At 42.6% G+C, this 24,788-nt stretch overlaps 1 protein-coding gene across 2 annotated transcripts in view; it reads left to right on the plus strand.

Moving 5' to 3' along the window:
* The first annotated feature begins 465 nt into the window (after positions 1–465).
* Positions 466–24,788, plus strand: part of Uba1 (ubiquitin-like activating enzyme 1) — a 73,939-nt gene continuing 49,616 nt past the window's right edge. Inside the window, exon 1 of one of the 2 annotated variants that reach the window (XM_080275196.1) lies at positions 466–702. In XM_080275196.1, the coding sequence (XP_080131322.1) occupies positions 622–702 (81 nt within the window). In that variant the 5' untranslated portion in view covers positions 466–621. Of the gene's footprint in view, positions 703–8,698; positions 8,948–24,788 lie in introns of those variants that run through there. The other variant, XM_080275197.1, reaches the window with a different exon arrangement.

A 24,788-nucleotide genomic window follows, 5' to 3' on the forward strand; every position in this document is an offset into this window, starting at 1 on the left:
TAAACATACTTATTATTTACAATACATTATTGTTGAACTTCATTCCATTGACAAGAACTGTTAGCACTGCAAAGCTATATATCGTGAAAGAACTACAGTAACTAACATGACAATGTGTCGAAACTTAGAGTACTATATCAGTCAGTATGCGCTTGAAGAAAATTATTAACATTCACATGCCAAGACTGGTACATCCTGCCATTATGTTTATGAAAATAACAAGTATGTGATAAGCTCGGCAATACGATTACAATGTAAGTCTACAAACAATGATTTCGGACAAGTGATCATATCAATGAAATATGAATGGAAAATATATTACCCCGTCATATATAAAGCTGCAGATCATATTCAGACATACACAGTAACGCACACTGGGTATTGCGACATCTGTTTTAATACAAAGGTAATATTATAAAGGTGAGGCCAGTTCCCGGCGCCCTCTTCCCCGCCAGCGTCTGAACACGTAACGCCAAAGTCCCTTTGTCGCGGCTGAAGGAGCACGGTGCGTGAATTCTCCACGGAATATTGGCCACACCTCGTGTTTGCGCTTTGAGGCTGTGTCCAGACATTGTTTGTGAGCTTTGTGGACGATTAATGTGCGTGTGAACGACGGGATAAATGTCAGAACTTCAGGCTGCCAATTCACAGCCACCGCCGTCCAAACGCCCTCGCCTGGAAACTGCTGTCAACGGGAGTACGGTAAGTACACAACGAACTTAATGCTGCCCTTTTATTTCTTCTTGGCTTGTGCTTCTTAACATAATGTAGATATCAGTGTAGTGTGTGTGTGTTAAGGGTGAAAGTAGAGCCATGAGGCGAGGGCAGGGCTCGAGGCAATTTGTCCCATTATTTGTTTACAACTCGGGGGGGGCTTCGGGCCTCTTGCAGGTTTCTAGATGCAACTGTGAAAGTTATGCTAAAAAGTGTTGAATAGTAGGAGTAAGAACTGATAGTGGTGATGCACCATAGCAGTATCAGTTGACTTATTAGGCCAACTGAAGGTTATATTTGACTTTTGTAGGAATAAAGGCTAGTGCCAAGCTGTGCTTTTGTTGCCTATAACCATGGAGTCAGAGGATTTCTGTTTGCTGGTTAATATATCTCACGTTGTTTTTCTTTGCTGGTTAGTGAGTGTTAATGATTGTGGAATTCTGTTGAAATACCTGTATCCTTTTAGCTGATAGAGGCTGGGGTGTAGAGATGGATGGAGCTAAGGAGAGGGAATGGGGAATGGAACAGACAGAGCCAATAAATTTATTTAATCACATTGCTCTTCACTGCCAGTAAAATTAGACTTGATACCTATGGCTTTCTTGCTACACTGGTGTATGATTTAGCATCATTAAAAAGTGGATGCATTTGTGGTGCATGCTCTTTTCATATAAAGGCCTTTTCATGTTAAATTTACAGAACAGGTCCTATTTTCTTTTTTATGTTTTTCTGTTTTGTTGTTTTTTGCTTTGTTGCATATTCATTCATTCATTCATTGCCAGACGCCATGTATCCCAGACAGGGTGGCCAAGGGCTTAGAGTTAATTGTTTTACAGGGAGGGGCACTAATCCTCCACCAACCCCACTTGACGTAGGGATGCCAACAGCATCTGGTGTTCCCAGGCGGTCACCCATCCAAGTACTAACCAGACCCAACGTTGCTTATTGAAAATGTAATATGACTGGCTGTTAAAGATCTGTCCATCTGCCTATAGCCAGATGCCATAATCCCATAAGGGGTTGGCCGTTTGTCTTTGAGTTAGTTCTACAGGGAGGGGCACTAGCTCTCCACCAACCCACTTGCTGACACGTCGGGAACACGTTTGGGTTGGTTATATGGTTACTCCCAGCATTTTAAATGGTTTCCTGGCTTACAGGAAAGCATTAGTCTTGTCACTTAGTGTAAAGCCATCTGAAAAGGATAGAAGAGTAACAAAAAGTGACAGGAAAAGATGGGAGAAATAGGAAGAGAGGAAGGCAGACAGAAAAAGAATGATAAAGGTGAAGGAAGAAGTAGGCGGCACCACATCAAGTGAATGGATGATGGTAGCCACTGGGGAGCTCCCATTCATATAATTTTTAACTGAACTTATTGATAATCTGTAGCCCAGTGTTCACTTTGATTAGCCTAGAAGTTTGGAGAAATGTGTAATTTTGAAGTTATGAATAAAACTTTATCAGTTGCATACGAAAACAACAGCAGATGGCTGTCTGTTGTGGTTGACTTTCTGGGTGATTCGACACCAGGGTCAGTCTGTCACTTATCATTTTGTCATAATTAACCTAATCCAACCAGGAGCCTTTGTCTTGGCTATCCTTCTCATATTCTAGTGGTTCAGTTATTCTTTTGGGAGCTGCCTAACATGGGCCAACTGGCCTATTGCAGTTATCCTACATTCGTATTTCACAACCTTAATGTAACCTAACTTAACCTAACCAGAACAACTTAGAGATGAATGGATTATTTAGCCAAATTGAACTGCTGACCCCTAAAGGACACCACCACCATTGAAAATATCCTAACCTTCCTGCTTTTAATATCAGAAGTTCTGCAAAATTATGGTGTCACAAATAAATAGTATAATAGTACACTAAATCCTTATCATAAATTATTAACATTTGCTGATGGGAACTCTTATAGACTTAGTCCCAGTTAAGTGTGACCTAATGAAAATAGTGACTGGTTTTGAAAGTTGCAGAAATTAATAATTTTGAATATAATGTATTAATGACAAAAATTTGTGAATAGTGCACACAGTGGCAAATGGCAGCCCACCATGGTGGGCATCCAGGTCAGTTCAATGCCAAAGTCAGTCCATCACCAGAAAATTTGTCATCCTTAACTTAAACTGACCTGAGTGAACCTAATTTACCATAGCCTAACTTAACCATTCTGGACTTAATTAGCTTAATTTAATTTAGCCTAGCCTAACCAGAATGGCTTGCAGACAAATATTTATCGCCAAATTAACCTGTTGACATTTGCTCGTGTAAATAATCTAACCTTACTGCCTTAGGTAGCCTATCTTACAGGTTATTTCTGTGGCATTTTAGTATCATTAATAAATTACCTGTTAGCCTACATGGTTATTGAATGTTGGTGTGCATCATGGGTCAGTCTCGAGCCCCTTGTTGTTTATAATGGTACTTAAGCCCTCTCATGTGCTTTCAGAAATGGACCCCCTATGGGAGATGTATGCTGAAGATTTGGTGTTGATTGCAGAAAATGAAAGGGAGGCGGAGGAAAGATTTAGGAAGTGGAGAGGTGGTATGGGATGCAGATGAAGTGAGGGTATCTAGGGGGGCTGGGGGTGGTACTGTCAAAAAAGAGGGCGAGTGGCCTTGTGCACTTTGTCACAAGGGTGTGGGAAGTAATTCCATCTTGTGCAGCGTTTGTGATAACTGGGTGCATAAGAGATGTAGTGGTATTAGAGGTAGACTGCAAGATAATGCCGATTTCATATGTGTGGTGTGTTGGGGAGAGCATGTGGACATGGCCATGTGCAAAAGGATTGAATGTGCTGGTGAGTCTTATAAGTGTGTGGAAGAGTTTTGTTATTTGGGAGACATTTTATGTGCTAGAGGTGGGGCAGGAGATAGGACTAGAGTGAGGAGTGGTTGGAAGAAGTTCAGGGAGCTATTGCCTCTCCTGACATTGAGAGGGCTCTCCCTCTGTGCTAAGGGATCTTTGTATGCGGCATGTGTTAGGAGTGTAATGCTGTCTGGTAATGAGTCCTTGGCAGTAAAGGAAGAGGATATTCGCAAGCTCAGATATACAGAAATGGCAGTGATTAGATGGATGTGCAGTGCATCCTTGCGTGCAAGGCCTGGGGGGGCTAGGTTTACAGTGGATGAGTTGAGGTAAGATGAGACTGGAGTGCATTGGTGTTGTGATGAGGAGAGGTAGATTGAGATGGTTTGGGCATGTGAAGAGGATGGAGGATGATAATTTGGTGCAGAAAATGAGAAGTGTTAATGTTCGGGGTAGGGTGGTGAGAGGTGGACCAAAAAAGACCTTGGACTAGGTTATTAAGTCTGACCTCAGAGTTAAGGGACTAAATAAGGGAGCTGCCAGAAATCGAGCAGCATGGAGAGCTGCCATTAGGTGACCAAGGCCAATGCATGTAAGGATGTTGGAGCCCTCAAAAATGAAAACAAAGTTATCATAAAATTTCCAGCATTGTCGAAGCTCTCCTAGACTTTGACTGAGATCTGTTCTTTGCTGTTCAGTTGAACATGATGTTTTAACATCACCTGAACTAAAACACTTTCCCCCAGCTTTTTATCATTCATAGGATGTAGCAATTAGAGTAAACTAAATCAGAGTTTGCCACAGATCAGTAAGGCCCACAAAATGCTAGACCACAGAAAGCCATAATTATGTATAAGGTATAAAACAAAAGAAAAAGAAAACAGGACCTATGCTGCCAATTATCAGTTCGCTTTATTTACTTTGTGAGTATATTTTATTACTGTATTTAAGATAAGTTGTATACTGGTAGGACAGTGTGATAATGGTGCTGCAGAAGGGCAGTGGTGGTACATACATAGCTGGGCAGCTCTGCTGCAAGGTTATGCATATGCCCCTCAACTCCCTCCCTGTTCCCTGAAAGGGGGGATGATGGACTACAGGAAAGGGGCAACCCCAGCCTTCAGTCACTGGGTTCATTTACATGAGCATGTGACTGCTAAGTAACTAGGCTACTGTATTACTACTGTGGTGCGATATATGTTGTATACATTGGCAAACAGGAAAGCCTTTGTTTCCATGGTTTTACGAAAGTGCAGTTCATTTGGACTTTCGATCCAAGTTAGCTACACCCTATGTGTTGTCAGGAAGTAGTTTCTGGATATCCTTAGTATCACACAATTGCATGGATCTACAGTATCATATGTCTCACATATTTGAAGCCTAAAGAGACTTGTACACCAGCTGTACCCAGACTGAAAGCATACTGAAGGTCTTCAGAAGTGCAGTTCTATACATGTTTTAGCATAAATGCAGTATGTAAGTACAGTAGCCTATTTTAGCATGAGTGCAGCACAACCAAGTAAAGGTGTACAGTATAATGACGAGATTTTGGAAACATACTGTTTGACCATTAGGTTTCTCACAGTTACTGTATTATTGCTCAAAAAAATATCCTTACTCACATGAACACAAGACTCCATAATGAGCAGAGTGATTTGAAGTGTCGGCATTCCATATTTTGTTGACTGACATGTCAAAATGACTCACGTCACTTCAGTAAGGATAATTTTTTGAGCTATCATACAAGGGCATACTGTTATTCCTTTATATGATAACTTCATCCTGTTACAGAAGACTAGGTTGTAAAGGAAATTAATAAATGTATCCCTGTAAAACAAATAACTCAGAGTCAAATGGCCATCCCATACGGGATTATGGCGTCTGGCATTAGATAGATAGAATAGAATTTTGCAACTTAACCCCTCATTGGTCACACAGCCTCAGACCTTTTTCACTGAACCATCAAGTACCTTAGTGTGTCATAAACAGATCACTTCAACTCAGTACGGTATTATATTCACACTTTTCAGTGTATAAAAAATAACTTTTTGTTTGTGAAATTGGGAATTCCTGTTAAACTACATTGCCAAAATTCATAGCATCTTATGCTGTCACTTACTGTGCACTTACTTTTCTGTGTTGTTCATTTTTTAAAACTTGCTTTTTTAATGTGGAAGTCTTAATAGAATTCAATAATATGAGTAGTTTATGAAAGAAACTAGTTATGGTAAGCCCTCTTTTGCCAAATGCTTACTCTTCTCCTGGAGCCTTCCCAAAAGACCCTCAGATTGCTGAGAAAAATTTATTTTTGTATGGTACTTTAGTCAATGGTACCTTTGTTTCAGTTAAAGTATTACAGTACTGTATAGTTTTAGTCTTTTATTTCAGGTGGTACATTATAAATTCCATATACAGTAATGTTAAATATGTGGCCAGTAAGTGGAATTTAACAGAAAGTGGAATCTGAACAGCTCAGTGCCCTCAGAGTCACAACTTGGATTCATCAGAGGTTCATACTGTGTTCTGAATGTCGATAGGGAGGAATTGAATGTAAGGAAACTATTTTGCCTTCTTAAACGTATTGATCACTGTGCAAATTAGGGTGGGTTGGAGGTTGATAATTCCATGTAAAATGTGTTTCGTGCAAAGTGGAACCCGCACAGAGTGAAGGTCTGTTGTATGTCATTCCTGCTCCTTCCCTGTCTTTACATAAAACATTCAGCAGATTTATTTCATGGTAGATTGGCAGTCATTTTCTGTCCACTTTTACTTTATTGGAGGGATAAAAGCACAGCCATTAACCACTCGATTGGTACAGTACAGTTTCATTCGCCCACAGTTTTTGGCATTTTTCTCCCAAACATGTCACTGCACTTCATTGTATTTTATTGCCATTATTTTACAGTAAGTCATCGTTTAAAGTAATTTTTCCCTTTCAACTGAGTTGAGAGATGTGGTAAAAGTCTCAGTGTAATGATCCAATGCAACCTATAAAGCTGATTTGCTAGTTTGATATTCTGGAGGAGTGGAGCATGTCCTTGACTTATGATGTGGACAGATAACAAGAACAGGCTGTAGTGCATGTCATATCTGCCACTTTTTTTTTTTTTTCCACAGCAGTCTCCTCTCATTTTGATATTCTCATTCTTGACATAAATTCAGGACCACCAGATTGTCATTTTAACCATTGCTGTTCATTCGATATCCCCCCCCCCCCAAATTTTAGACATTGTTTATCTACCTGTTTGTCAGACGTCTTAATCCTGTAAGGGATGGCCACAAACAAATCGCCTCCTTGTCACCCTGTCCCCCGCCATTTCACTCCCCCGCTCCCAGCTCACACCCCCTTCTTTCATATACCGGTACCTCTCCACTCAATCCCTTCATTTCATCCTCGGCCTCCGCCCTCCCTCTCCACCTGTCATACTGTATACGCTCTCGTTAGTCTCAAGCTCTTCATCCCCTCCGCATGGCCGAACCACCTCAGTGTATTTCTCCAAAAGCATTCAGTCACATTTATACCATTACGCTTCTAAGAACATCTCCTCGTTTAGACATTATTCCATTGTTATCCCATGTCATATCATTTTCACATTTTTAACTACGTGTTCCCACTTTCAAACACCTCATTAGACATATCTACATAGCCATATATAGATAGATAGGTAGATAGATAGATAGATACAGTAGATAAATATACGGTATACTAGTAAGATGTCATGTGTTCATGGATTTGACTATGTACGCCATTTCATGCCCTTGCATTATTTATTCCTCTGCTTGTATAGTACTACATTTTTGTATCATATTGTTTCAGCAGTGACGTGCCACGTTGGTTAGTAGAAGGTTGTAGACGTGTTGTGCTTGTTTGTTTGTTAAAGATTTCCCCTTCGGTTAAATGGAAGGGCACATGATCAGGCTTTTTATACACATTTACCCTACCCCCCTGACCTCCCCATCACACACACACACACACACACCGCTCGCTGGTGCAGTGGTAACGTTCCCGCTTGCCAACTGGTGGACGGGAGTTCGCGCCTCGCTCAGGTTGCGAAAAGTTTCACTGACGAAGTGGGTGGTTACTGTCCCCCTTGAGCAAGGGGACGGGTGTGTGCGTGTGTGAAGGTCACAGCCTTGCCCTTAGATCGGACTATATGAGCTCTCAGCTCCCTTCCGGGAGGGTAAAAGCTGACGATGACGACCATCAAGTGATCCTGACCGACCCGGTGAATTACACACACTTTTAGGCATATTATGGGTTTGATTTGAGAAAATCATTAAATTTTAAGGGTTATGTTATTTACCGCGAAGCAGTTTATCGTAGAGAACATGGTAATACCTGGTTTGTATGAAGTATCGCAGTTAAAAAAAAAAAAAAAATGAGATCATGATCTCTTATTTTGGTCGAGGAGTTTACCTCGTGAAGGAAGTAGGTAGACCCCCGCTTTTTATTATTATTATCACTATTTTATTCGCTTAGTGCAATCATACCTCTAGGTAGGAACTTGTGAGCCAGTCAACTACAGGTAGCTCATGTTCTTTTTAGGGCAAGTTATCCCGGACGATGCAGTTTTCTCTCGTGTAAGCTTCATTTTCTTTGGTTGCAAGGATGAAAATGAATGTTTTTTATGGTATGTAAGTTATGTAACACAGTTAATCACAATTCTGTCACTTTGTATGAACATCGTTACTTGGATTTTGCATACGATGTCTATGCGCTCATTGCTTGGGAATGACGTCAGCTGTTTGGGACGTACTGGATGTGACGTCATCGCAGCTGTCAAATGGAGATGTTCCTTTTTCGTTCCAGATTGTAACGTCTGTCTCACTCTTGGTGTAGGGTAGGGGGGCACTGCGGCTCTAGAATAACCTATCCCCCAACTGCAGTACCATTCAGTTAGCAGAGTTACCAATGGAAAGAGGTTTATTAATAGCTTTAAAGCCCCCGCTCTCCCAGAACTCATCGTTGACGTGGTGCCATGTCGGATATTTATTGTCCAAAGTGAGGGCTGGCCGAGTAGTGCCGCCATATGCCGAGTGTATCCGAATATATGTCAAGCCAGGCTAGGGTGTTGTTAAAGAAAAAATGACAGATGTGGCTGTTTGAAGGCCTAGATATTGGTTTTGTTGACATGAACGGCATCCGGAGAGTAACGGGAGGGAGGTAGGGGAGGGAGAGAGTGTGCGCACGCCGGCAGCGAAGCAGTGACGGGGTGAGTTGCGGTGGTGTGAGGCTGTGTTGCGAGCCACGCTGTGTGACCATTTCGGTGTAGACTTGTGGCGGACTGGCCGTGGCAGTGGGGGCGCTGTGGGTGACTGCTGAGGTGGTGTCAGGTTTGGCGACAACTTCCCCCAAAACCCTGACCCCTCCCTCCAGGCTTCAGGGCGGAGCGGCGTTTCTCTGGCTCGAGGGATACGAAGGTAAAAGTTGTCGGCACCGTTCAACCTATTCCCTTCACGTTTGTCCGTATTTTCCCCGCTGGCCATCCCAGACGCTGGGAAGCCGCCCTCACTGCTTGTTGCCGGCTTGGCTGTCAGAACCGTGCTGTGGCTGTGTGTGAAGTCATCATCGATCATGGCATATCAGTGGTGTACTCGTCTGCCTGCCTGCCGCTCACTCCCGCCTAACAGAGCCGTATTCTGCTTGGCATAGTCGACTTCGTAGCACTTTTTCCTTACCCAGTTATTTGCACCCTGTCATTATCACATGTACACCATCTATATCCTTCAGTATCAACGTAATTTGCTTCAGTAACCAATAAGAGATGAAGTGGAACCGTGAAGTAAATAGGTGAGGGAGAAGCGTTGCAAATTTATCAAGTCGACAGAATATGGTGCGCTGACGTTCCCACCATGACCCGCTATCACTGAGCTTCTCCACTTTCCCTCCACTCCCCCCTACTTTCCCTCCATTTTTTTTTTTTTTCCTCGTTTCCTCCCTATCGTCAGTATCCTCCCTCACCCAGCCGAAAATTACACGTCATGACCGCCTCCACGTGACGTGTTTTAGGCAGGTTTCCCCGGGTATGCAGACTTATGACGTCACACAGCGCACGTCATGTGATTTTTAGGGGCCGAGACGGACTTGCTGTGCCGTGTTCGTGCGTCCGTGCGCCTCTTGAGGACTCTGTCAGCACGGAAGGAAGGAGTTCTTTGTTGCCTTTGTCTTTGCCACTCCGGACCCTAGCCTCACTCCTTGACTTTGCTTGTTATTTTTATTTATCGGTTGATTTCCGCCTAACGTCGCCTCTTGATTGATGTTATTTTGCTTGTTCTCAAGGCGAAGGTCAGTTTTATCCCCCCTTAAGTTGGTCGTTGTTTTATTCTTGCTACCTCAAGACGGTTTCACTCGAGATAACGTGGTTGTGAGTGGCTGAACGGATGGTTTCTGACCCCATGTACAGATAGCTTTCTCATTCATCAGAATTGTAGAGGTAGCATGATACTAAATACTCGAGGGGTTCCAGGAGTTAAATCTTGTCGTTTTGATGTTCAATGGGTCTTTAGGTTTCTCGGGGTGGTGGTTAATAAAGTTTGGTTCTCCAGACTATTTCAATGTCTCATACACGATAGAAAACTTTCCCATTTACATATGATGGTGATGAAAAAATAATAGCAAGTTCCATGGTTTGGTCCACTCGACAGTACTTCTTTATCAGCTATATCATTTTATCAGAGTACTTGCTCATGGCGAGTGACTCCCTTTAGCTGGTGGTAGCAGGAAAGCGGTTTAAGAAGATATTAAAGGCGTTAATTGATGTGATCATCTCTTCAGTATGTCTTACCTTTGCTGTGCAAATCGTCATGTGGTAGCAAGAATGCTAATAACGAAAAACTTATCGTACCGGAGGGGTTAATCTTAAGTCCTTAAATTTAGCATCATCTTGTAATGTGAATCCGGGCTCACTGTTTACGAACTTTCTTGAGCATAGTTGTATACGATCGCTTATATATACTTTAGTCTTTAATTCATGTAGCTGCTTTGCACTTCGCAACAAAACAAGTGAATTCTGATGTGAGAATATTGTGTATCAAACTATTTCTAATAACAGTAAACTGCAATGGAGACTTTGTTTAGCCTACATATTGGTAACATTTATGCCGAAACTCTAACGCTTTAAAGGGAAAGCAGTCTCCATGTTTTTGATGGACATTTATTGAACGCTAGTTGTTAGTATTTGATCAACATGCATCCCATGTTACAGAGTGCTTCCAGGAATGATAATGAGATGCCAGAGAAGCTTTGTCTTGTCAGTTGCCTCAAAAGTTGACAGCAGTTGCTGGCTTGATTTCCCCTTTGTGATAAAAAGGGCCGTATTGTAAGTGCAATGGAGGTATCGTAGTCTTAGCGGTTTGCATATTATACCTCATTCTCGTGCACCGTATGCAATTTGTGTCGAAATAGACATGATTTGCATAAAACATGAAGTCTGATATTGAGGTGTAATTTGTTGAATAAATCGCTAAGGAGATTCTGAAGGGGAGGGGGCATTCCATGGCAGGGAATGGGTATAAGTTTCTTGATAAATACAAACCATTGCAGTTGAGGTCATGGGTTGGCGCGGGTTTCTTTGTATGTTGTTACGCGGGTGTCGGAACCTGCTGCTCACCCGTCTCCCCGGATGCTTGCGGTATCCCCCACCCCCACACGCCGTAACAGTAACCAGTGTTCTCCGTGAGAGGGATTTCCAGGCACATCTTCCTTGGTGGTTTTGTTTGCATATCCGCACCATAGTATCTGCACACGTCATGGCTTCGGTAACTGTTGTATTCATAATGTTCCTGGTAGCCTATGAGTTTTACACCTCGACCTTAGCGATTTATTTTGCGTATAACTTCATTCTTTGAGATATCCCTCAGTATCTACACAAAATCATCGTATCGCCCAGGTCAACCTGAAGGTGAACCAAGAACAAGTAGGCTTTGCTCTTGACTTCGTAACGCCTCTTGCATAGCGACTTATTTTTCACGCAACGCTTTGAAATTGTTAACCTGCTACTACTTACCTCCGGATGTTTGCGGTATTAGCACCTGCATCCGCTGCAACAGTAACCAGTGTTGTCGGGGGGATGGGATATTTTGTAATACCTCTTCCTGTACGATTTATACCGACATTGATATATATATATATATATATATATATATATATATATATATATATATATATATATATATATAATAAGGTATCAATGTCGGTATAAATCGTACAGAATATATATATATATATATATATATATATATATATATATATATATATATATATATAATAAGGTATCAATGTCGGTATAAATCGTACAGGAATATATATATATATATATATATATATATATCTAGATATATATATATATATATATATATATATATATATTAATATCGACATTCGTAGTAGCACCTCTTTAGCGATATATGATAATTTGACTATTGCACCTTCATATTGTCTTGTATGCTATTTTTACCATTATGCAATATGGATAAGAAGATACGATAATGGACAAAATCGCTGAGAATGATGCAGTGCGAAATCAAACCCAGCGAAAATACTAAGCAGTTGCAGCCAGCCTCCCAGTAAGTCGGATTCTTGTGCGATGTATTTTTACAGATTACACTTTAATCCTTTAGTACCGTATATTATAATGCAGACTCCGTCGATATTAAAGCAGACTTAACGCACAGTGGTATATCAAAATGTAGCAGCCGTTCTATGTAGACTAAGAGTTCTACTAATTCCTGTGCGAGCGAGGTGAGTCAAAGTACAACAAACACTGTTACAGATTTTTATTTTTATTTACTCTTTAGGAGCTTGAGAAGTTGGGATATTTCGTACTTTTGTTAGAGTGCTTGAAAATGTATTTAAAGTTCTTTACGATATTTACTGGATTCCTAAATCGATGGATGGGTGAAGCGTCAAGATTACCATACGGTATTCATAGTTCTCGTAGCATGATTGGAATACGTAGGCAAGGCATAGTTATTGTCGATTACGCATTTTTTTTTTTTTTTTTTTTTTTTAAGGTGTTGAGGGTGGAAGGGAAGTACCGGTACTAAAGTGTTGAGGCTAAGTTGTCAGGTTTGTCCGTGATTCATGTCGGTGAACTGGAGATATTTTGGTGATTGATGCTTTAGCGTAGTAATTTTTAAATGTACTAATCGCGCTTTTATGGATTATCAGCAGTAAATTTCGTTCCTCTGACGAAATCGTTCTCCCGAGTGCGTTTTCGTGCCTTATCATAAATTGGATAGCTTAATGATTTTGAGAATGATTTATTGACTAATTACAGTGAATAACTCAAATTATGGAATGAAATGGTAGGTAATTAGCTGTAGCCAGTCACGAGGTGCCTCGCTAGAGCTGAAGGTACTGGCGGGTGAACTGAGGGGAATGTGTTAGGGCTATGTTGGACTCCTTGTGTTAGGTGAAAGATTAGACCGTTGTGTTTCTTCCTTAGCGATTTATTTTCCATCTTCCACCTCGCTTTCTCTAGTGCTTTAGTGATTTATTTTCCATCTCTCACCTTGCTTTCTCTAGTGCTTTACCGATTTATTTCTCAACTTCCGCCTTGCTTTCTGTAGTGCTTTATATGTTATGTTCCTTTAGTTAGCAACAGTACCATAGGAGATTTTTTTTATGGGGTTATGAAGAAAAGTCGCGGAGGAAGAGGTGCTAAGAAACCTCTCATGTCACCTAGAATAAAGGACTAAATCGGTACGCTTGGTAGCCCCTTCAGAACAGCGTATTTTTCATTTTACACTTGCTGCATTCCTAAGAGCTTTTTCAGCCTGTCTTTTCGAACTGGAGAGGTTAGCCTTCATTAACCAGTTCGGTGCCAGAGATCTTCCCAAAGCTGAATAAATCGCCAATAGATATCAAGAGTAAAATACCGTAAAAGTAATTGTGGTGAAGAGGTTTGTCATTCTGTAGATGGGCCCATTATGTTATCTCATAATTTGCTCGAGTAGTTTAATGAAATGGTCTTGATTTCTTAACAGAATAACGTTGGAACATGAATAGATATTTAAAGGCAACTCATGGCTTGATTAGTAAACAAAGGTAATTTGCATGACGTAAATGCTGGCAAACTTAATGTCAACAAAGTAACCTTTAGTTAAAACAAAGGAATGCGTGGTGTAAACGTAGGAGCATAAAGGAATATATGATAAAAGCATGATTTAAACTGAACTCATGGTTTAACAAAAAACTTGCAGTAGACGTAGGAACGCTTGATAGTGTAACGTTACAGTATAAACTTATTTCATGGTGTAACAAAGAAATCATTTTATAAACAGAGGAACGCATGCAGAGGATAATGGAATACAGTATAAAGTGACGCACAATATCTGTTGAAACGCGTGCTGTACACAAAGGAACGTATCGGTGTATGGTCCATATTCTCGAAGGCTTAGGACGCTCCCTAACACCTTTTCCTAAGAGATTTATTTTGTTTGTTATACCTTACCGTCCCCTTCTGTGTTACATAAATCGTTATAATATCGTCATACCCTGCATAAATAGTGTACAAAAGAATATTAACCAGCCATATCCAAATATAAATCGCTATGGAAGAGGTGCTAGGGAGCTTATTTAACCGATGAAAATACGGACTTCTGTAAAATGAACGTATGATTGAACAAAGAAATCTGTAGTAAAACAACGCAACTCATAACGTAACGGGAACACTTGGTGACAAAGGAGACACGATGTACAAGCAACGAATGGTGTAGCTAAATAGCGAAACTTCTGATATATACAGGTGGAAATCTCTGTATAAAATAATGCATGAAGTAAACAAAGGAACACGGGCTGCCAACAGTGTTACGTGCCGGTACCCGGTGTGCTAACAAAGGAACTTTGTAAAGGACGTTGATTTATACAACTTCGTAAATATCGAAAAAAATGTAACAAAGGAACGAGGGGTGTAAACAGCGTACCTGGATGTAGACCACAAATATATTATGGTAGTAAGGTATCGGGTGGTATGAAATATTAGTATGATGTAGGCAGAGAAACGTGGTAGTGAACAAAGACCATTGAATTAAAGGAGCAGGAAGTGAACAGAGAACATATAATGTTAACAAAGGCATGTAGAATCAGCTGAACACTGGGACAAAATGTAACTTATATAAACAGGAAGTAAACATATAAACGTATGATGTAGCTAAAGCCAGTACGAAGTAGCGGAACTGAGAACACGTGTAAATTGTAGGGAGTAAACAGAGGAACGAATGACAGTTATTGGAACGCATGAAAGAGCGAACAGAGGAATCCGTGTAAAACGAACGAACAGGAAGTAAACAGGAGAGCGTATGTCCAACCATAAGCTTCGCCGACTTGCTTCAGCTCCACACCTGGCCACGCAGCAAGGTCCTCCCACCTTCCCATCCTCACCCCCATGCACGTCATCACCCACACACCTGCTTCTGTAATGCCCACTCACGCCACCATCACCCGTATACCTACCCCACCACCTGCCTCCCTCATATGCAAAATCACCCCTGCCGACCCATACCCAACCTAGCACCCTTCCCTGCCCCCATCCCGGACGTCTGTCTCCTATCACACAGTCACACCATTCTCTCTCTCTCTCTCTCTCTCTCTCTCTCTCTCTCTCTCTCTCTCTCTCTCTCTCTCTCTCTCTCACACACACACACACACACACACACACACACACACACACCTGGCCACATTACTACTCCCTCTGCAGGTTGCGGGAAGCGATCACTTTGCCCCACTTGACTTGGGGTATATACTCATGTGCGTTTTTATGACTGCCTCTGACGTAATGCAGGAAATCAGGTTTGCGTGTACGCCTTGGAGGTTAGCTTTTTTTTTTTTTTCTAGAGAGATGGGTAAGCTCTCTCTCTCTCTCTCTACCAGAGAGTTTATGTGCGCGCGCTCGTTTGTGTGGTCTGGTACTCCGTATTGTGTCGAGTTTTTGTTGTATAGTAGTTGCGTGGGTTTTTATGTAGGGCTCGTTCATATAATTTTATATTTGGAGTGTAGAGCGATTGGTTGTAGATATCATGTTCACGTTGCATAGCCTATTTTGATTATTGCGTGTGGAATGGAGTCGTTTGCCGTTAGCGTTGCATGTGGTAGAGCGTGTCATGTTCAGTGCTAAGTGGTTCAAAGAAAAATAAGGCGGAAAAGGCTTACTGGACTTAGCAAGGCGCGTTGTAATTCTCCCTTTGACATTATCCATTGACGTGTATGCATTTTTTTCCCCTTTCCAGTAATTTTTGCCTTCTTTTTTTTCTAATTTCCCTTCTTTTGTATGTTTGGCTCTCTGGTTGTCATTTCGAATTTGTTTTCCTATCTTAAACTGTTTTTCCTTTTCTCTGTTTATCCTTGTATCTCGTGTGTGTGTGTGTGTGTGTGTGTGTGTGTGTGTGTGTGTGTGTGTGTGTGTGTGTGTGTCCCAGGAGTGTGCAATGAAAAGTTTAGTGTGACCTCGTTTAGTTGACCCCCCGATCGATCACTTCCATGTCCCCGTTTTAGCCCTCTTTCCTTACTTCCCTTTACTCTAACCCCTTTCCCCTTCCCCCTTTAACCCTCTCCCCTTTACTCCACTTTCCCCACCCTTCCCCCTTCCATGTGACCCCCATTCTCTCCTTACCTCCATGCTCCTCATCTCTGTCCCTTTCACTCTCATAGACCTCCCTTCAGTTCCCTGTACCATCTCCCACCATTTTCAGTCCGAGATGGTCAGTATCGCTTATTTCTTCATTTATTCCATATCCCTCTTCTCATTCCTATTCAACATTCCTATCCTTTCATCTCCCGTCACTTTCACTTTTTATACCATACAGTACATCACATTCATCATTCCTCACCTCCTCTATTTCTTGTATTCGCATTTTTCAGATGAATTCCCTTCCACTTATTCCCCCTTTCATCATATTCCTTCCTTCTCTCCCTCACCTACTCTCAGACATCTCATACCAGGACGTCAGTTCTTCCCTCCCTCCTATTGTCTCATTCCCCTCTTGATACATACCGTATTTTGTTCCTTTTTCACTAAATCTCCCCCTATCGGTCTTCCCCTTTCAGCTTGCCTCAGTCTCTAGTCACGCTTGTGTTTTCTTCTCTTCCTTTCCACCTGCACGTACACATTTCTTTCACATCTCCGTTTCATATTTTTCTCTTCCACACCTTTGTATCGAATTTCTCCCGTACTCCCCTCCAGCTCCTCCCACCCTCTTAGCCCTTTCTGATGTATTCTTACCTCCCCTCTTATCTCGTTTTACACCTTCCTTCCCTTTCATCTCCCCTCCTTTCATATCTTCGTCTCCCTTACATCGAATTTCCCCCTTTCTCCCCTCTAGCTACCCTCATCCTCTTCGTACCGGTACTTCCCATGTATTCTCTCCTCCCCCAATCTCCCCTTACATCTTCCATTTATCTCACTTCCCTTCGCTTTATATTTTTCCTCTCTCACTCCCCTGCGTCGAATGTCTCCCCTTCTTTCTCCCCTCTTCAGTTCCCCTCCTCCTTCCTCTCAGCACTGCCCTCCCCTCGACACTTAGGTCCCCTCTCGTCTCAACACCCCTCGATTTTCCTAATGAGGGAGGCGGTTTGTTCTACGGTGGTGGCCTTCCCCTTTCCCTCCTCTTCCCTACCTGCTTCCTTTCCTAACTTCTCCTCCCTCCTCACATCCTTGCCATGTTCCCTCTCATATTTTTTTCTTTGTATCATTTCTTCCGTACCTTGACTCCCCCCCCCCTTGTCCTACTTCCTTCCCTTTCCCAACTTTTTTTTTTCTTTTTTCATACCTGCTTCCTCCCTACTCCTCTCCCCTGTTTATCTCCCTTACTATTACGTGAAGAAGCACAAAAAAAAAAAATAGCTACTACCAGTGATAGGTTTACGTGTTAATAAGGCAGACTTAATGATTGATATTTTTCATGTTTTGGCTGGTCGTTTTTTTTTTTTTTTTTTTTTAATCGATCCTGTAACGGGTTCTGCCCTTCTCCCCTTTTCATTCTTCTCCCTCCCCTCATCTTATTTCCTCTCCTTTCCCCTCCCTTCCATCGGCCTCTCCTCCCACCCCCCCCGTCTTATCCCTCAGCCTTTCAATGTCCCTCTGTTCTCATTCCGTGTCTCCGCCCTGGCCCCCCCCCTCTCTCTCTCTCTCTCTCTCTCTCTCTCTCTCACACACACACACACACACACACACACACACACACACACACACACACACACACACACACACACACACACACACACACACACATACACACACACAGACTGCGTATCCCCTCTTTTATCATCTCTCCGTCCTCGTATTTGTTTTTCTTTCTCCTGTTCTCTTCCTCCCTGCCCAGCTCCGTATTTGCCCTCCCCTCTCATTGTTTTTCCCCCTCGCTTCCATTTCGTTCCCCGTCGCTTGCATTTCCACACCCCATCCTATTCTCCCCTCTTCCAAACACCCATCTGCCTGTCTACCCCACGCCCTTCTCTTCCCACACCTTCTCTTCCCCCTCCCCCTCCTCCTCCTCATCTTCAACCCCCACCCTCCTCGACCCCCACCCCCTCTTCTTCCCCTACCTCCCTCCTCTGCCCCCACACCCCCTCCACCCGGATATGTTTCTATCATTGTTATCAGTTGGAGTAAAGTGGTCTTACAACCAACCTCACAAGTTATCCCTCTCTCTCTCTCTCTCTCTCTCTCTCTCTCTCTCTCTCTCTCTCTCTCTCCATTCGTCTTTAACCTTTCTTGATTACTTTCCAGTAACCTCTCCTCTGACTTCTCTACCCTCCAGAGTGGCTCAGTTCCATCATGTGATAACAGACGCGCTACATAACGTCTATACTTCCCACTTACATCCCAGCTAGTCATCGTACGCGTCTTAATCCCGGCCATCGCCCTCATTCCCACTGCTCATCACTTGCGTCATCACTCCTCACTACCCCCCCTCCAACCCCCCCTCCTTATCGTCTTACTCTTCTCGTATCACCAGACATTTCCTCCTCCTCCTACCCACGATTCTCTTCTCTGCTTGCTTCCCCTCCACTCTTCTTTTATGTTCTCCACTCAATTCCCTTCTACCATTCCTCCATAATTTTCTGTCCGTCATTTTCCTTTTTGCTTCAGATTTGTTTCACACTTTTCCCCTCTCCTCTTCACTACCTCTTCGCCATCCTTCTTCCTCACTCTTTTCCACTTCTCTTCCCCTGCCCTTCGCTACTTGCTCTCTCTTCCTCAGCTCCGCTCTCCCCACCTCTCTTGTCATTTATCTCCCGCCTTCTCTTCTGCCTACCACCACCATTACCATGACTGCCACTTCCATCAGCGCCTCCATCACTATAATATTACCATCATTATTCTAACCACATGCAGTTCATCATCACTACTCGTATTAAGCAATATTAGTATCACCATCACCACCATTTTTACATCCACCATACCAACCCACTCATCACAACTCACCACTTGCGCTTCACCATCACCACTACTCAGTATTAGAGTCACCATCATCATTTTTTACATCCATCGTATCAACACTCATCACAACCCTCCACCACCACCACTACACCCCACCAGCACTTACCAACAGCTTCCTCATCTCACCTCCCCTGCTACTCAGCGTCACATTAACAATATTAATTCAACACTACTGTGGTATTATGTGGCAGTATATCTGCACCATGACACTTTCACCATTCATCATCACACCTCGCTTGCCGCAGTTCACCATCACACTTCACCACCCATCCATCACACTTCACCATCCACTCACTCACCGGTCTTCAGAACCCACCCACCCACCCTATTTCACCACCACCCACCTACTACACTCCACAAACCACCATCAGTCACCACAACATCACCATCCATGTCACCACAATTTTCCCATCAGCACTCGACTCCCTCTAATTTCCATATTGACGATAGCCACCCACCACCACCACAACCACCACCCGTCTCTCCCACACATCTCTCACCCCTTTGCCGGGGAACCTTCAGGGTATAGACGTTCATCCATCCACCCATCATCCTATCCTTTATGGACCCTTCAGAAGCGTAGGGGTCCGGGGCTAGGCTGTTTGGTTCGGACATTAAGTTAGTGACCAGTTGATATACCTTGAGTGGCTCGATTGGAGCAGTGAATTTCAAACATCCCTCGACCTTACATCCGTTTGGAGAGTCTTAGCCCACTAGACCACCAGGCATATAGAAATAAGGCAACAAATTAATAGTAAACCCTAGAGTTAACAACATAATTACAGTTTACCCTACATTATACAACTAAACTATCACATTTGTTTCACCCACTGAACTTTCTTGGCCGAATCATTTTTCATACTGACTACCTTATTGAATACGGGTATATATTGTCTTGGCCACTCTTCATTGGATGCGGCATCAGGCCTTACGTAAATATAGATAGTTTAGTAAAAAGAAGAAAATGTATTAACTATAATGACAGGCATAGTATGGAAAGGGCGTAGAGTGGTGAGGGATTAAGCTGTTTAGTTAATTAGCATATTTGAAGAGCATTAAGCGGAAGGGTCGGAATTGGTTAATGAGTATGTGCTTTCCCTTAATTGATTGGCATAATTTTAGGGAAGGGTTACTTGAGAGTTTGTTTCATGCCCATTTTATTGCCAGTAGTTTTATTTATTTAATTTTTCTTTCTGGATTCTCTCTGTTGGCCAAAATTCTGTGGTGTTTTGCTGAATAAAGTAAGGGTTATTCGAAAAATTTTGTCTTTCGTCTGCTAGAACTTCTCCGCTGAACTAAATCATCTGATGTTAGTTTGACTATCATGTGCGTTCGTATCGGTGTAAAATGAAATCTAGATATTTTACCCTTGTTCGGATTTCTCTCCGCTGAACAAAGTTATCTGGCGTTAGCATATAGAATACGCGGTAGTGTTTACTCAAGATGTTTTTTCTCTTAAGTAGTACGATTTCATTCGGTTGAGCAAAATAATTTGGCGTTAGTCCGGCAAATTACTAATAGGTTATAAGTAATGTCGCTAGCAGTGTGGTTGAGCGGTAAGGGTGAAGTTATATGGTTTCTGTGGCATGGGTGTTATCTCAGGCTCCTATGACTCCCGCGGATGAGTGAAATGTGAAGTTAGCAGAAATAGGGCACTGGGGATCTCGTTAGCATGAGATGGTTAATGATGACACTGTTGACCCAAGCTGAATAGAATCGTTCGGTGATAGCTCAGATTTATTACTTGCGTTGTGGTGATTATGAGCAGGTTAACGTAGTGACTGTTTGGATTTATCTCCTGAGCAAAATTTTTTTGGTTTCAGCGTAAACAGGATGAGCGTCAGTAGCACTGAAAAGCTGAGCTTGTAGGAAATCAAAGAAGAGTATTGAAAGAGTATTAAATATTAAGTTAAAGATTATTAAATGATAGGAATTAAGAGAATTGACAGTGCTGTAAGAATACACTATTTGATTGAATTCATCTGACTGAAGGAGGTGTCGTAGCGAAGGGAGTAGCAGACAGGTTCCAGTGGTTCTTCAGCTGAAGAAAATCGTCTGGCTGCTGCTGGAAGACAATACAAGAGTTATCCCGACCGTGAGAAAGTTGAATGCGTTAGGGAATGCTACAGAAGAAAAGTTAACGGTGTAGTAATATGATGTGAGGGTGACTGAATCATCCGTACCGGCACCGTACTTAACGAACCAATTGACCCTGTTCTCACCGTGACTCATTCAGGTACACTGGTTCAGGAATCTGTGTGTGTGTGAGTGGGAGGGAAAGAATTTGAGTGCTTGTTTTACAGTATATATTGAGTTTTTGTCATGTCTTTATAGTCTGGTTTGCAAGCACGTGTGACGTAATCCAAGAAATATGTCATTTAGAAACGATAATGCAGGTTAGGAGTGTTATCAGGCAAGTGTGTATTTCTTTCAGCGGAGGACAGACAACGTTAGGCAGTGGAGAGGAAATAACAGTTGAAGGGAATTGGGAGGAAATGACTTGAGAGGAGATTAAGAAGAGTCGAAGAAAGAAGGGAAAAACAGACAGGAAGTTCAGCGGGTAAGGCAGAAGCGAATGGAAACAAAGCGATGAAAGAAGAAGCGAACGTGGGGAAAAAGGCAAGATAATGTATGTATTTATTCATGGAAGGGTAGATTAGGAGACAGCTTGGCATACAAAAAGTTGATGGTGTAGTATTTGTGAAAGAGACACTTGGTAGTAGGGTGATGTTAATTGAGGTTTTGATCAGTGTAGATATTCGTTTACCCCTTCAGTACGATGACGGGTGCTACCTCCTGTCGATTTTACCCTGCCTAAGAAGTACCTCGTATTGAAAAAGTTACTGAATGCTATATTTAACGTTCTGGTTCTAGAAGTCTCCCTAGACCTGAATATAGCAGTGTCGATATAACAGAAATTACATCATCGTAGTGAACGGCTTTCCTTCACTACCAAAGCTCTAAGTTGAACAAAATCGCCCCGCGGGAGAAAGTGAAGTATAACCTTTCTAAACAGAATGGAGTTAGAATTATACTTGTTGCGTCATCAGTGCTGTCTAGGATTACTTGTCTTTGCAACAGAATATTTTGTTCAGATAGGATTATGTTACGTTTGGTGCTGCATAGCAGTGCCTTTTGGAGCATTACTTGGTTTGGCAATAGGATGTTTACATTAGTTAGAAATGTGACTCATGAAGGCAGTCTATAGCCCCTTCAACACGAGGATGCCCCCCCCCTTTTTTTTTTCATTGTTCTTGTCCGTTAATGTTATTTTCTTTTTCTGAAAGAGTTAGGTATAGTCGCAGGTCCTTCTATACTGTGGTTGAATTTAATAGTGCGGTGGTAGTTTGATTAAGAAAAAAGTCCTTGTACCAAAGAGGTTAAAGCATAGTGTTAGATCAGTGCTAGGTTGTATACTTGCTTTCTTGATTTGGGAAGAGGATGACTAAGAGAAGTTCACTGACGTGCTGCGGACATATATGTAGATATGGACTAATAGGAGGGATGTTTAACACTGAGGCTCCAGTGTCACTTAATAAAATCGTCAGGCGTTAACTTTCATAAGAAACCTTACCGTATAGCGGCGGAATCGTTACGTGATGTAGATTTTAACATCTTGACTGCCCTGATTTCTCTCTACTAAAAAGAAAAATAAATCGTGTGGTAGCGTCAATAAAATATTCAGGTGTACTAGTCTCCGTGTAATGGTTAATAACGGGTTGTGTGATGACAGAGGAGGGTACGGTACGGCCAGCTAAGGGGTTTTGAAGATTTCGTAATATCTCTTCCTCATTGGTTATTCTGAATGGTAAACCTCGGTACCCTCTTGCATGTTTGATGAAAACTGTCGATGTTAAAACATAGGAGTGTCCGTAAACATGTTTTCTTCAGCGATTTATTCAGCATACTACACATGAATATCCTCATGTTTTCTCACTGATAAAAATTATGTCGATATTAAAACATTGTAGAGAGTGGCTAATGGAAGTTATGTATACGCCTTTCAGTAAGAAACGTGCATCGTAGGTGAATAGCGTGTGAGGGCAGCAAGAATTAAAAAATTTAAAAACGTCATCGGGTGTAGGTTTTGTTAAATCCCTCTGTCTGACTACTTTTTATTGTGGCTGTCTCAGTATGGTGTTATTAACCTTGGGATAGACTTTTCGAACTGGAGGGGTTAGATCTAGCCTTCATTAATATCCTCACCAAACTCTTTTACTCTAACTTGACCTAAAATTCTCATCGCTTTCGAATGCGAGTTGCAAGAATATACAGACACTAGATTATGATGCTAGTTACAAAGAAGTGCTATGGAAGGTATGTGGAGCGCGATACTAGTGTCTCTGCCACTGAGCTACGTGATATGAGCTGCAAAAGGACGACAATCTGGGCTAAATTAAAAACTATAGTAGAGGTGCTAACTATCCAGAATATAATAATGTAGTGGCGGTCTGAATATAATTAATAATAATACGTCATGGTGGTGCTCATGGCTTATTTGTGTGGTTGCATCACTGTTTACCTGTGTCCGGCATTCCAGAAGCTTCAGGCCACGTCACGCTACCAGCTCACTCGTGTCACACACACACACACACACACACACACACACACACACACACACACACACACACACACACACACTTCGTTCTCCCTCACATTCATTACACCCACGCTCCCTTACACCCACTCCCAGTGTCACTCCACATTTCCACTCCCAGATCTCCTCCCTTCACTCCCACACACTCCCTCCCAAACAGTGTTCTCATATCGTACACGCATCCTATGAATCACCCTCATCCGGCCTTAACATATGGAGACTTTCACTTTGCTTCATATTACTTCTGTGGTCCGGTATGTGAATAAATAAAGAGGTTGGTTGGTTGATAATGTTGACTAGAATAGGGTAGGATGGAGGGAAATTGAGTTATTAAGGGTTTGGTTGTGGTTTGTTTCACACACACACACACACACACACACACACACACACACACACACACAGTGTGGGGGGGGGTGCTGTTCCTTTAGACTACTCCTTTATACTCTCCGTCATCATACATTTCTGTTCTCTTTTTGAACATTTCCCTCCCATCAAGTGCCTACCATCCATTATTGTTTTTCTTTCCATCACTCATCTTCCCTTTCTCCCTTCCCTTCCATTCTCCCCCGTCCCCACCTTTCTCTTTCTACACCTTTAGTTCCCTTCTCTTCCCTCATTCTCTGCACTCTTTCTCATCCCTCCCTTTTCCCATTACGTAGAAGCCTTCCATCTCTTCCCCTGCTCACCCCCTCTCTCTCACGTTTCCCATTCCTCCCCTTTTTCGGGTTTTGCCTCCTTTCATTTTTACTGCTCACTCACCGTCACACCCACTTTCATCCCCTCCATCCCCCATCCCCTCCTCCGAACCGTCATCACCCTCTTCGCTCCTCCCTCCCCTTCCCCTCCCTCTTCTCTCCTTTCCCTCCCTCCCTCCCTCCTTTCCCTCCCTCCTCCCTCCTTTCCCTTCCCTCCCTCCTTTCCCTCCCTCCTCCTTCCTTTCCCTTACCCCCGTTTCCCCTGTCCCTCACTCCTCTTCGTATCATATCCATTCCCCCCATCTCCCCTCGTTCTCCCAGCTCACCCTTCCTATGCTTCCTTTCTCCCCTTCTCTCCCACCCTACCATATCCCCTCCACTTTCGCCTACGCCTCTCCCCTTCCCCTTTTCTTCCTCCAGCAGAGCATGACTTCACTCAGTAACCGGAAAATGGTGGTGGATTGTGGTGATTGTGGTAGTTATGCTGAGTGAGTATGGTGGTGGTGGTTCTGATGAGTGAGTGTGGTGGG

The sequence above is a fragment of the Coenobita brevimanus genome, chromosome 61, assembly GCF_032717465.1.
Source record: "Coenobita brevimanus isolate Jiangsu-jjx chromosome 61, ASM3271746v2, whole genome shotgun sequence".
NCBI lineage: Eukaryota > Metazoa > Arthropoda > Malacostraca > Decapoda > Coenobitidae > Coenobita > Coenobita brevimanus.